This window comes from Leptidea sinapis, chromosome 26, assembly GCF_905404315.1.
Source record: "Leptidea sinapis chromosome 26, ilLepSina1.1, whole genome shotgun sequence".
In the NCBI taxonomy this organism is placed as follows: Eukaryota; Metazoa; Arthropoda; class Insecta; order Lepidoptera; family Pieridae; genus Leptidea; species Leptidea sinapis.
Genome location: NC_066290.1, coordinates 10,688,441 through 10,703,101, shown reverse-complemented (window position 1 = coordinate 10,703,101; position 14,661 = coordinate 10,688,441). Strand labels below are relative to the sequence as shown.

The 14,661-nt window shown below is 35.9% G+C and overlaps 2 protein-coding genes across 4 annotated transcripts in view; one reads left to right on the top strand and one right to left on the bottom strand.

The window, feature by feature from the left end:
- LOC126972499 (peptide methionine sulfoxide reductase) overlaps positions 1–14,176 on the top strand; it is a 29,667-nt gene extending 15,491 nt beyond the window's left edge. Inside the window, exons 3-5 of the mRNA XM_050819307.1 lie at positions 5,373–5,493; positions 9,458–9,594; positions 13,155–14,176. Of these exons, the coding sequence (XP_050675264.1) occupies positions 5,373–5,493; positions 9,458–9,594; positions 13,155–13,389 (493 nt within the window). The 3' untranslated portion in view covers positions 13,390–14,176. The remainder of the gene's footprint in view (positions 1–5,372; positions 5,494–9,457; positions 9,595–13,154) is intronic.
- LOC126972445 (chitooligosaccharidolytic beta-N-acetylglucosaminidase) overlaps positions 1–14,661 on the bottom strand; it is a 561,898-nt gene that overhangs the window by 341,599 nt on the left and 205,638 nt on the right. The window lies entirely within an intron of this gene.

Genomic DNA, 14,661 nt, shown 5'->3' with positions numbered 1-14,661 from the left:
TTGCCACTCTTGTGTGAATAAATATCATAGCTTCTTTCAAATCTCCTAATATTTCGAGCGTATTTAAAACTCGGACTGAAATATGTTATTCCTAGTATTTCAAATTCAAACGTTTGATATTTTTAACAAGATTTACGCCCACGTGTTTGCAACACCTACGTAAAAGAAACCCGTGTAAATGCGTTTTACTACGTATTATTCAAAACGTAAACAATGCTATATAACTAACTATCACATCCAATGCCTCATTCATAACACTATTAATAGAATATATAAATTGCTCGTAAATTGTTATTGTAATAATGTGGTCTTCATTTACGAATTTTATTGCTTTACAACAAATAACATTTAATTATTTTGAAGTCAAATAAGTAATAATATTATGTAGGATGTGTAATGGATTTTTTGTTTATATCAAATTGATTACCTACATATATGTAGGTATATTATTCATTTTTATACGTTTGATAAATTAACTTAATTCTTTATGGAATAGCGGATAAACCCAACTAACTCTAAACCAATGCTTATGAAGCAACTTGGTTGGGAATAGAAATGAGCCTATTGTTCTGGGGGTTATAAAGTGCACTTCGGCTTCAGTTTTGCGATTGGCAGTGCATTAATAATGTAAAGAGAAATGTTGGTTGAAAGCTGATATACCAACAGTATCGACAATATTACTTTCAGCATCGTTGTAAATACTTGAAAAAGCCAAACATTAAGTATTGTAGATGTGGAAATACCTCGAAATTAACTATTTCTACCTTGTACTCTTGTACTCTTTCACGGCTTAGCAATCCAACAGTTTTTGATATAAAATTAGTATCTGAGTTTTCTGAACTCTGTAACTCTGACCGCAAAAATAAACAGAATTACACTTTGATGGGTTCCAGGACATGCAGGGATCGAAGGCTACGAATGCGCTGATGAACTTGCAATTGCCAAAACCACTCAATTAGGCCCTGAACTCTTCTGCGATGTCCCAAGAAGTCTTGTTTTTAAGCCTTGACACATCATGTTCACAAGAATGTTATAAACTCTGGAGTAGCACTCTGGGTTGAACCCATTCCTAAACCCTAATCCAAGTCTTCAATAAAAATGCTGCACATGAGGCAGTAGGGAAAATTAACGCATTCTAATCAGGCCACTAACGGCGCACTGAAGATTAAATAAACATCTCTCAATCTTAGGCCTCAGAGATTGCAAATTCTGTAATAGTGCAGATGTGTTACTCTGAATGTGGTCCTTAAATGCTTAACCGTAGCATCCCTTTAGGAAGTCAAATTCTTCAACCACAAGATTGCAACTGCAAAAGATATAAGAACATTCATGAAATGTGGCTGTCATAATAGTTCATATTGAAACAGGACTGCACTAAACTGTACTGAGCCGCTTTAGAAACCATGTAATAATATGTCTGAAGTCAATGGCTACATTTTACATTTTGAAGAGTTCTCTTGAGGTAAAATTGGCCTGGTGTCTAGTGTATGTCAACCTACCATATTTTAGAGGGCCGTCCTTATGTTCCAGAGAGCCTTCGGCCATCTCTAGACTGCAGCGTAGCATATGATCTATCCATCGCCATTTTTCCTGATCAATTAGATAATAAAGATATGTGAGGATTTTTGTTCTTTACTGGATGACTGTGTATTTTACTCCTAGCTGCATTGCCTGCTGACATACTACAAGTATCTCTTCTTGGGTGAGCGCTCAGCTTTCGCAGCCATATAAGTTATGCATGGTAGTATGCAGGCTTTTTGTATGTAAATAAGGGATGAGTCGATGAGGACGTTCAGCTGATGGTAATTGATACGCCATGCCTATTACAATGCAGTGCCGCTCAGGATTCTTGAAAAACACAATAATTGTAAGCGGCACTACAATTGCGCTCGTCATCTTGAGACATAAGATGCTAATTCTTATTCTTATTTTTACTAGCTACGGCGCCCTTTAGACCAAACACAATAATGTTTACTAATATAGTGCTTCACAGCAGAAATAGGCAACTGCGCTCGTCACCGTCTCATCTGCCCAATAATTTCACTAGCTCAAACAGTAATGCTTACTTACTTGCTTGCTACTTACTTACTGCTTCACGTCAGAAATAGGCGCCGTTGTAGTTCCCATTATCGAGCCGGCATCCTATGCAAAGAAGCCTCCTTCTGGTAAAGAAAGTAACACCTTTCTTTACCAGTGGCACTTACGTTTGGCTACTTTTATATATATTATGCTTAGGTCAAGTCATGTCACCAATATTTTCTCCATAGACAGGCTATAGTATTTCCTCTGTCATTTGATCAGAAGTAGAAATGATTTATGATGTAAGGTAAACATATTCCTTGACACACTCGTCTAAAAATGTCGTTTATTTATAATATACTAAACGTGTCTGTTGATAAACGGAAGTATAAAAGTGTGTTATCAAATAGTAACGGCATTGTAAATTCGTGATAGCCAAGGTTGTCTTGAGCCTACAAGGCCAAGGTACGGACGTCGTCGCGGAGTAGATTACAGACGATCCACGCGCTAGTGTTGCCAGATCTTATTAAATAATTAATATTTTACACTTAATCATTTTACTATCGACCATGTGTTCAGTTTACGTTCAGTTGTCTCATCATAACTATAGCAGCAGAAGAACTAACTATATCTGCAGTGTTCATCGCGCGCATAATGACACACATATATATATATATATGTCGCAGGGAAATGATAATAGCAGAGATTTGATCAATTCCCTAAGTGATTTCATCAAATCACGGAGTATGTTTTAAGAACAACACTATTTTATCATTTCTCTAAACAAATCTAGTCATTTGATCAACTGCCAGGATTGGTTCCGTGAAATGATAATAAGTGACGCGACTAGAAGAACTTAGGATGTAAAAGCGAGCAAAGCGAGCTTCAGACTTGAGTCTTGACCCCAACCCGGACAGGTTAGGTGGAAGGCTACTTGGCCTTAAGAGAAATTTTTATCTATTTTGAGGTTAAGTTACATTAATTTGATTTTGAAGAGAATGGTGTGTAACCTTTTCATGGGAGTGGGGGAGTGAGTCATTGGACAGAAGACATCTCCCTCCCTCCCCCTTCCCCTCCCAACCCCCTCCACCTGCCACACGATAATAAATTCTTACCAAATTATGTCTAAGTCATACCAAATAAAGTTTTTAAATACCAAAGAAAAGACTTTTTGTAATTTTACGGAACCAACTCTGGCTTTTGGTCAAATCACTAGATTTGTTTCGAGAAATGATAAAACCGTGTTGACATTTGACTAAATTACTGATTTTATCATATCCCTGCGACTTATATTATATGTATATACACAGCGCACTTATAGTGTGGAGTATATAATACAAGAGTATGTTGACTGCATCGTGGGTAGTATGACCGTGTTATGAAGGTATCCGACACGGACACTATACGTGTTCACTTATTATTTTTTATTACTTTTATGAAAAATTTAAATCGCTTTTAACTTTGAACATGATTCTGGATGCAGCACTTTTTCTTATGGAAAAGAAAGGTCAAACGAGCGTACGGGTCACCTGGTGTTAAGTGATCACCGCCGCTCACATTCTCTTGCAACACCAGAGGAATCACAGGAGCGTTGCCGGCAGTTAAAGAAGGCGCTTTTTGTGAAGGTACCCATGTCGTATCGTCCCGGAAACACCGCACAAGGAAGTTCATTCCACAGCTTTGTAGTACGTGGAAAAAAGTTCCCTCAAAACCGCACTGTGGAGGACCGTTACACATCCAGATGGGGGGGATGATATCCTAACTTGTGGCGTGCACTTTACAAACTAATTTGATCGTTGAGTTTATTGTATGTTTTTCTCAAGGGCTCTCCTTTTCCCAGATTCCATAATTTAAAATAAATATACAATGACAATTTTAAAGCGCTTATTTTAAGGCTATTTAAATAAGTTTTAATTGACTTTGACTCTGAATAATCTAATACATACAGGTGAAGCTAATATATAGCGTATAATATATGCACAGCCCATGTTTTTTTTTTATTTACTCTTCGAAAAATAAGTATTTAAAATTACCCACAATCTGACAAAACCGTAGAGTTGGCTACACCGGCGCACGCGCTATCAACGGCGCGCGGCCTGATTTTATCAACGATCAATAAAACATGAGGCCGAATTTTTGGCACGATAATGACCGATACAGAATATATATAATATGTTAGTAGTAAAATATTGAGGTTAATTATGAGTCTTAATCTATTTTTAATTACTTTATCTTTCTTATTTTAAACAATAAAGCATATTAATCTATTTTTATTTCAATTCCTAATAATAATAAACATTGCAATCACGGACGAGTAAAAAAAGAAGGACTCCGCGCCGTGATATTAGCAAGTGAAGCACCGTTATGTTAGTGTGTGTGCGGTTACGGGGTATACCAGTTACACAATTTTTTCTTCCTTAAACAATCATATATCCACAAATACTTTTATATTATTGTTTTTACACTTGTTGACAACGCACGACAGCATTTTTAAAATATATTATTGCGACTCAAACTGATCTATCACAGACGATGGCAAATCTCATAATGGCGGCCGATCGGCCTGTATTAGTGTAAGTGTATGCGTGGGTAGGGCTATGTATTTACACGTTTACCGGCTTGTTTTGGTGCCTCACTGTTATGTAAGATGACACGAAGTCATTATTTTTTTTTCTCGTCCGTGATTGCAATATTCATTTTAACATTTCTTATTATTTAAAACCACCTTACTCAGGGCTCTGTATGTTTTTTTTTTATTTGGTCGAGCGGCAGCTCTTTGTCCTAAATCGAATCTAATAAAAATGTTAGATAATTATCTGTATTATAATATCACTGAGAAACTATGATTATTATTATTAGTTTTTTTTTTGGTTGAACAGCTTTAATCACTAATTTTAATTAGTTTGACGTTTGTCGTTAAATACAAAATTAAAAAAAATATGAATACCTTGAGTATTTAATACCTTAGTGATATTTTTATTTCTTCACGTAGCTGTGAAAGTAGTTAATTATTATTAAGTAAAAATTGGTAATCATGAAAATTATATTTTGTTGCGACAAAATTAATCATATAAACATTACTACCAATTGTACCAATACGCAATAAATCGTATGCAAACAAGCGGGGGTTCGTTGCCGCGACGGAATTTATTAGTTAATTTTTTATATCACCCGGAATAGTGTTAGTTTTTTTTTATATAACCCATAACAGTGTCCTAACACAATACGTTAAGTATTATATAGGCCTAAGGTATATTATGATATGACCTCGATAACATCGCACTGCGCCCGTGATTTACATTTAAAACGCTCTTTTCGCACACTAATCAAGCTCGATTTTCTTTTGTTTCCAGAGGTGATCACACGGAGGTGATAGAAATAGATTACGACCCGAAGAGCGTGACATACGGTGATCTCCTGAACATGTTCTGGGCCAACCATGAATACGGACTCACCACGAATCTGAAGAGACAGGTACGAAACTTACAACGATTTAAGGCGAGGTTTTCCCAACACTGTAGGCAAATATCACTCGAACGTATTTATCTATAGCGTTAGATATACGTTCGACGCGGGCATGGCTGAGACACTAGCCGAGCGATGCGGGTCTACGACCCCACCCCGGAAGGACCGCGTAATATTTTATAAAAACGGTTGCGCAAGAGAACGAAATGCTGTCAATAAAAAAAAGATTTAATTTGTAACAAATATTTATGACCGGTGCGGGATACGTACCCGCGACGTTCCGTCCGAGCGTTTTTCCAACTGAGCCAACCGTTCGAGTACGCATGGATCGTAAATTTTGGTATATCTTGTTCAACTCTCAGGTTGTGGCTTCATCTACAAGATCTACTTTACAGTAATTGATAATCTGCTCAACCCCAATAATTGTATATTAGGAAATTGACTTGAGATGTCACTCTTTCAATCTAAACAATTTGTTATTTTTAACCGACTTCAATAAGGAGGAGGTTATTAATTCGATCGGTATTTTTTTTTATGTATATACACCGATTACTCTGAGATTTATGATCCGATTTACGTAATTCTTCTTTTGTTTGATGCGAAATAGATGCCATTTGGTAAATTTTTAGTTTTTTGATACTTTTCAGTTTTTGAAGTCGGTTTTTTTTAAGTGATAACATTCACTTCTGGAATTAATTTTATGAAAATTACATTTATGGAATTTATTACTTGCAACCTTTATAAACCCGGTCTTTGGAATATACAACAATATTTATAAATGATAATCTACGAATGGTACGTATGATAAACATAGGTATAAAACTAAATCTTCACTTGGTTCTAAACTAATCGCTTATAAAATGCTGACAGAATACCTTTATTTATTTATGGTGTGTGTGGATGATGCAGCTACTGTACTCAATAACTTTTGTATTAATTTACATTTACTTTTTTGACTTACTCGTGTAAGGCATTGACTATTTGACGTTTGAGTGTTGTAATTGAAATGATTTATAAATCGATGGAAATGTAAATCTTGATATAAAAGAGTGGCAATGAGTTTCTTGCTACTTCTTCTCATTAGCTCAACCCTTTACAAAGTAGCGGTAGATTCAATAAGAAATTTTGTTTTGACATTCTTAAGTGTCATTTCCGTGACCTACATGTATAAAGTGATTTTGATTTGATTTGATTTGACTAGACAAAGGAAGTATCATCTGTAATACATTAAGCTAAACGGAGCTTGAATAAATTAAAAGTGCCTGCATCTTTGATATCCGAAGATAGTCTATTGTACAGCTTAGCACCTTCATAGGTAATTGTTTGTGCGTTTGTACATGGTTCGTATTGGTAAATGTTTCATTAAATAACTATATATATATATATATCTAATATACATAAATTACTCGACACGTTGTTTGTCCGCGATGAACTCCTAAACTAATAATCGGATTTAAATGGGGATTACTTCATGAAGTGCGGTTTAGTCCAACTTGAGAGATAGGATACTTTTTATTTCGATTTGGGACCCATTATTATTTTTATTTCCAATATTTGTTTTGTATTGACATATTTTCTGTGAGAGAATTTATTGACGCACGGTTTGACAGTTCTGCTGTGAAACAATTTCATTATAACAACAGGGAGCATTTCTTCCGAAATAATTGTTGATGTTTTGAAATATTATTGGCAAATTTCTATAAAACAGTTTTTTTAATAATCTACAGAACAACGTCTGTCTGGTCAGCTAGTATATATATATAACCAGCTCAATTCGGTTGTGTCGCTTATGACGCAACATGGAATTACAACCCATAAAACACATGGAGTAATACCGTCATCTCTGGTCTGGTGCACCCCAGTATCAGCCAATTGTTCGACAATTTGACCACCTGCAACGCAGAGCTGCTGGAGTTATCGGGAATATTGTATCCGTTCAAAGGATAGATCATTGGCGTTGCGTAGAAATGTCGCTTTAACCTTATCCAAATTAACCCACAGAAGACTCAAGTTTGCGCGTTTACAACAAAAAAATCCCCATTTGTCGTATCACCCCTCTTTGACAACACCTACTTTAAAGCCTCTCCTAGTATCGGAACACTGGGTCTCGAAATCTCGAGCGGTTGCCAATTGCGCAGTCATCTCCAGGGCAAAGCCAAATTGTCTTCGAAGTAGCTGGGCTCACATTCTGGCGCAGGTCCGGCCACATATGGAGTATTGTTGCCATCTCTGGTCTGGTACACCCCAATATCAGCTCGATCCATGTGACCACGTGCAACACAGAGTTGCTCGAATTGTCAGGGATCCAGTGCTCAATGAACGGCTCGGCTTCATTATGTCTTGTTCCGCACTTAATCAGGACAAGAAGCTCTTCGCAACATCTGTTCAGCCTTTCATTCATTCCTGCCGCCGAATTCCACCTTCGCACGATACGCCACAAATTAGAATTTCATTCCAACGAGCTGGTGTTCCTCTACAGTCCACTTTTAAGGAACTTTCTTTTCGTACAACCAAGCTGTGGAATGTGCTTCCATGCGCTGTTTCCAGGACGTTACGACATGTGTACCTTCAAATAAAAAAAATACTGATTTTGAACATGCATATTCTCAACCTTAAGACAAGATAACTAAAAAGTTATAAGTAAGTAATATAAAAAGAACGTCTCATGGCCGAGACACGGCTTGCAACATGGTTCTATTGATAATTCTGATACCCAACAGAATATCTTTTTTTTTAAATGAAAATAAGGGAAAAGAGGAGCAGGACGTTCAGCTGATTGTAATTGATACAGTGCCACTCAGGATTCTTCAAAAACCCCAAAAACTCTGAATGGCACTGCAACTGCGCTCGTCACCTTGAGACATAAGATGTTAAGTCTTATTTGCCCAGTAATTTCACTAGCTACGGCGCCCTTCGAAACACAGTAATGCTTACACATTACTGCCTCACGGCAGAAATAGGGGCCGTTGTAGTACCCATAATCTAGCCGGCATCCTGTGCAAAGGAGCCTCCCACTGGTGTATATATCTCATCTTCTGCCATAAAATATTAAATTCTAATGCAATACATATCACGAAACACTGACATTGTAAGTAACCAGACACGATTCTAATTTTTATTATCACGACCACTACCTAGTAGTAAAGTAGAGGTTACGACTTCCTGAAAATGTAATATAGACGTACTGAATATATACAATGTAATAACTATTAGTATTAAACTAGTGATATATTCTATTATGTGTGCAGCCGAGCGAAACTCAAAGAAAAAAGCGATACACAAAGAGGATGTAAATACTACGTAATAAGAGGCGGCACTGCCTAAGTACACATTGAAATTAAGTTTAGTATGAAACATGCAGTGAGTGAAATGGTATTAATTACAGAATAGCAATAGGCCACGAAGTGGGAAGAAGTTCTACTAATGGGAGGCTACTGAAATTATTGGGCAAATGAGACGGTAACGAGCACAGTTGTAGTGCCGCTCAGAATCTTTGGGTTTTTCAACAATCCTTAGCTGCAATGCATTGTAATGGGCAGGGCGTATCAATTACCAACTACTAAACTTCCTGCTCGTCTCGCGCCTTATTTTCATAAAAAAGTGTAGGTAGTTAAAACGTAGTGGATTTCGGCTATCTTCGTTTTTTATAAGATTATAGTCATCATCTGTCAATCTATCAATGACTGCTCACTTCATACAATCGAGTGAATCGCTTTTTTCTTAGAGAGTTTCGCTAGGCTGGCGATTCACTCGATTGAATTTTCAACCTAGCAAAAACTTATTTCTATTTGGTAGACCGTAATAAGCCCGCGGTACAAAAAGTTTCGCAGTAACTACAGACTACAGAGCACACTTATCTGTCACACAGATACTTCCTTTTTATAGATCATACTTTAAACATAATGTTATAATAATTATCTTTCCCACACACATATCGAGGTACACCCAGTGTAAGATTTTCTATTAATTCCAGTACCAATCCTTGATATTATACCACGAGGAGGAACAGCGTCAGTTGGCAGAGGCTTCGCATAAGGTGATGCAGGAGCGGTGCAACGGACAGCTCAGGACTGAGATAGCACCAGCAGGCATCTTCTACCCAGCTGAAGAGTACGTATACTTAATATCGCGGTATATTATTTATTTCTCAATGTTGTTTTTTGATCGAAACGCCAGAATTTACATTACTCTTCATCAAATTTAATGATTAAATTTTAAAGCCTAATAATAGTAGCTAATTTACCAGTGAGAGGCTCCTTTGCACAGGATCACATTTCTGTCGTGAAGCAGTAATGTGTAAACAATATTGTGTTTCGGTCTGAAGGGCGCCGTAGCTAGTGAAATTACTGGGCAAATGAGACTTATGTCTCGAGGTGACAAGCGCTATTGTAGTGCCGCTCAGAATATTTGGGTTTTTCAAGAATCCTGAGTGGCACTGCATTGTAATGGGCAAGGCGTATCAGTTAACATCAACTGAACGTCCTGCTCGTCTCGTCCCTAATTTTCATAAAAAAGCCTTGACACATGGTCGGATTATGTACCAAATATGGTATTATTATATGGTATATAAACATAGCAAATTAGGTAACTGTATGAAATCACGGTTTTTGTATTATTATTAAGGCTTTAGAGACCATAAATAGATAATAACATGAGGAGTAACTGGTCACCTATTTGAGTTTGAAACCTACTACATTAACACTCAAACTTATCAATAATGCATCTATAATATTTGAATATCAAATAGTGCAATGTGAGCTGAATAAATAAGTTAATTATGCCAAGGTCCACTCCTTTTATTGTATCAATTGATTGCACGCACTTAACCTTTCTATTTATCCTCTATTGCAAAGTTGCATGCAAATTGACCTAAGCCACGTGCCGTATACATGAAAAACTAATGACTGTAATCACGACCATCATGTTCACTAAGCATCCATACATGTTCGCGATGAACAAAAGAAAGATTGATATCTTCTTAAAGATGTACATTTCGTCTGTCTTAACAGGATGACAATTATAGTTTCTTGTGTAGTTCAGGTGTCGTGTGCAAGTTGTTGAAGTAGAATAGAGTGAATGAATGAAGAAAGATTGATATCTTCTTATAGATGTATATTTCGTCTGTCTTAACAGGATTACAATTATAGTTTCTTGTGTAGTTCAGGTGTCGTGTGCAAGTTGTTGAAGTAGAATAGAGTGAATGAATGAAGAAAGATTGATATCTTCTTAAAAATGTATATTTCGTCTGTCTTAACAGGATTACAATTATAGTTTCTTGTGTAGTTCAGGTGTCGTGTGCAAGTTGTTGAAGTAGAATAGAGTCAATGAATGAATGTTGTATTTGACAGTTAGATGAAGGATGAAGTTTAGATAGTAATTGATACGCCCTGCCCATTACAATACAGTGCCGCTCAGGATTCTTGAAAAACCCTGAGTAGAAAAATTCTGAGTGGCACTACACATGCGCTTGTCACCTTGAGACATAAGATGTTAAGTCTCATTTGCCCAGTATTTTCACTAGCTACGGCGCCCTGCAGATCGAAACACAATAATGCTTACACATTACTGCTTCACGGCACAAATAGACGCCGTTGTCATGCCCATAATCTAGCCGGCATCCTGTGCAAAGAAGCCTCCCATTGGTGATTAGTAGTTGTTCTCCTCTGGGCACTCTTCGTGATATGCAATAGAAGATGCAGAGGGAACCTACCTCTCTACGCATCGCCAATAATTTAGTAACTACTTAGTACAAAAGTATTTCATTATTTTCTAATAATCAAACAGGTTTATTACAATAGACTTGCAAATTACTTTACAAATATGGCAATTTAGGATTATAAATGATACAACACATTACAATTTAAAAAGTAAAAAATATTTATTTTTATACCACGATACGGAATCTAACAGGTGCGAGGCTTGGGACCCACTTAAGTTTATCATACTATATTCATTAGGCAGATCTTTTGATGGAAAGTTTTCTCTCTAACTAATTAGGGCATCAAATTATCACCCCCTATAATAGAGCCTTTACTTCTTTCTGAATATCTATCGTTAATTGGTAATTTGGTCTATTAGAAGAAGAGGGTCAATGGAGAGGACTTATGAAGGACGAACTTAAAATAATCGTTAACTTTCAGGGGTTATATCTTCGGCTATTCAGTTAGGTAGGTATCAATTGGCCTCCCGAGAGAATATAACTGACGATATAGCTCGTGAATTTGATGTGCGATCGTCTCAATTGCTTTCAATTTATTACTTGACCTTCGTCACGAGATCGAGATGAATAAATTGGATTCTTATTACATTGCATCTTTTTTGCATGTCATACAGGTAAGTATTTTATCATGGTCAGGCTGGGATTATCTGTGGCATAGATTTTACTATCAGTTTCCAGCCGAGGCTTACAATTGCAGGGTTTGCAAATAAGCCGTGTCCTCGCCACACCCCATCACGTGTGCTTCTTGGCCGTTAGCCCCCTCTCTAAAAAAAACGAAAAAAATATGTATGTACTTATGCATGCACGCAAGAAGTTATACTTCTTTGGCCTAACGAAGCAAAAATCCTTAAAATTATTTATTCCTCGTGCTATTCTACGTTAGTAGAAAGAACAATATTGTAAAAATCTTGCAGCGAAGGATTTGACAATTAATTATTAAATAACGAATACGGCTGTATTGGCTTGAACCCTTTGCCTATACTAATAATGGACGAAGAAACCAAAAAAAAATATCGAATGTCGCAAACGTCCGAAAAAAATGTAAGAGCCAACTTCACCCTGTTACTTTTGTGTTACAGTGATGCGCGCGCTTCTTAAAATTTCACTCCCATCATTTTTTCATAACGCGCCTAAAGAACTAGTAACTTCAATAAAAACTTCAACTGCCAACTAATATTTTACGGTGTACAAGTATGTAAATTGAGTTCATTATAGCTGTGTTAAATGGTTTAGTAAGGTTTTTTTTCAACTTCGTTCATCGCTGAGTCGTTAGACCGAGCCAAGATTTAAATTTTATGGATATTTAGATACTTAATTTATGTTCAAAAGAGGAGCGTAGGATCTGTTTTTGTCAGGTAAGATCTGAATTTAGAACTAACCGGTTTGTAATACCTCCGATCTTTTTATTAGTAGATCCAAACCGATTTCGAACCTTTAATTTTAAAACTGGTTCGATTTTTAAGAAAACTTCAATTCAGTGGACTGGGCGAGCTTTAATTTTTCAAAACAGGCAAAAATTGTAGTTTAATTAGTGGATAATATATTAAATATAGCTTGGAATGGAAAGTGATTTTTCTATTGAGTAAGTACTTATTGGTCGACGCCAAATTTCCTATCGTGGACCCTATTAATTATTATTATATTTAGCACAAGATGTTTTATTACTTAGATCCATACACTCGACCAATCATTGATCTTCTCATTCATTCTTATACTTCTTTGCACGCGACCAAACAATTAGTCTAACTCTGTTAAGACAGACCAAAATATATTAATCTTTGAGATGATATTTAAATCTTTCCTTGTTCATCGCGAACAAGTATATTCACGTTTTTGTTGAAAATACATATTATTAAACTTACGCTCTCCCACACATGGCAAATATCGGCGCTAGTTCCCGATGTAAATCAGCAATCTGTTCCATATTCTAAAATTATTTTTATGCTTACAGCTATCACCAGAAATACAGACTTCAAGGCCACAAAGACTTGTGCCGTAGCCTCGGTCTTGATTCGAAAAAACTACAAACGTCACATTTGGCGGCGAGACTGAATGGTTACCTTGTGGGTCTTGGCGGGAAAGCGCAGTTCGAACAAGACGTGGTTAGATTAGGACTGACTGAGAAGCAAGCTGAATATGTCCGACGTGAAATGGAAAGAAACGAAGGTGGCGGATTGGCTTGCTAGAATAATATGAAATCTCATAGTTTAATCTATAATTATTACATACCTAATGAATTTGCTTATTTACAAAACGGCGGTTTATTGCTGTTGCAGATAAATCTATGGATGGTGTACCTATTTGCGTACGTTCAATTAATTTAATATGTTAAATTGAAAAGTTTTCAGTACGTTTTAAATATCGGATATTCGTTCACAACATCAAAATGGCCTCAAAAATATTATATCAACATTTAAAATCAGAAATTGCATTTAACTACGTGAAACCTGTTTTTACACTAGACAATCTTGATAAAATTACATTTTACATGACGTACACATATACAATATAGTTCATCTATATTTATTGTGACTTATGAGCACTGGCAACATTGCGTCATTCTACAACTTATATTGGCCGATGGACCTGCTTTCCGTGCCATTAAAAAAAAAGCAAATATCAAAGCCAAGCCCGTGAAATAGTCCTGAATAAATAGATATATTTTTTGTGATATATTATAACTAAGACACTTCCATCTTTATACCTATATAAATTCATTTGAATAATTAAAATGATTTTACTATTCATTCCAATTATTGTTATTAACAAATGTAGCTCCTTGTTAGATCTACAGCTCTCAAATTATTTTTTATATAAATTCATAATTCTTCATTGACGTTTTGATATTGATGGATTAATATCGTTTAGTTATATTTATACCTAGAAATTATTATTATAATATAAATACTGTATAATGTGTATGCAGAATGACGATTGTGAAGTCAACGCAAAATATTATTATGTTTTGTTTTATTGCTTGTTTGTTTAACTACCTACTTCCATATCCATCTCATTATAAATTAATTAATGTGTACTATCAAGTGCTCTACCCATTAAAACAGGAGGAAAAATCTTTGATATAGACTATGCGCATTAGACTACTTCAACTTTATTATACAATTTATATAGGAAATGTATGAATAGTACCTACTCGTACGAATTAACTATGCAATTTGTTGGATTTCGACCCCTCCTATAATAATAATAATAATAAGTTTTTATTAAAGGCAAAATTACCCAGTACACATATTATGAAACAAATAGGTACAATGATGTTCTGATACATTATACAAAGATAAAAAGTAAAATATACACAAAACTTATAAACTATCCGGAAAGATTAATAAAGCTCTCCCAGGCGTCATGGTCCAGGCACCGTCATTTATGTACTATTTTTGTTTTGATGCACAGATAGCCAATATGAAAAAATATTTTTAGGCATCCCGTCACAAACCGTT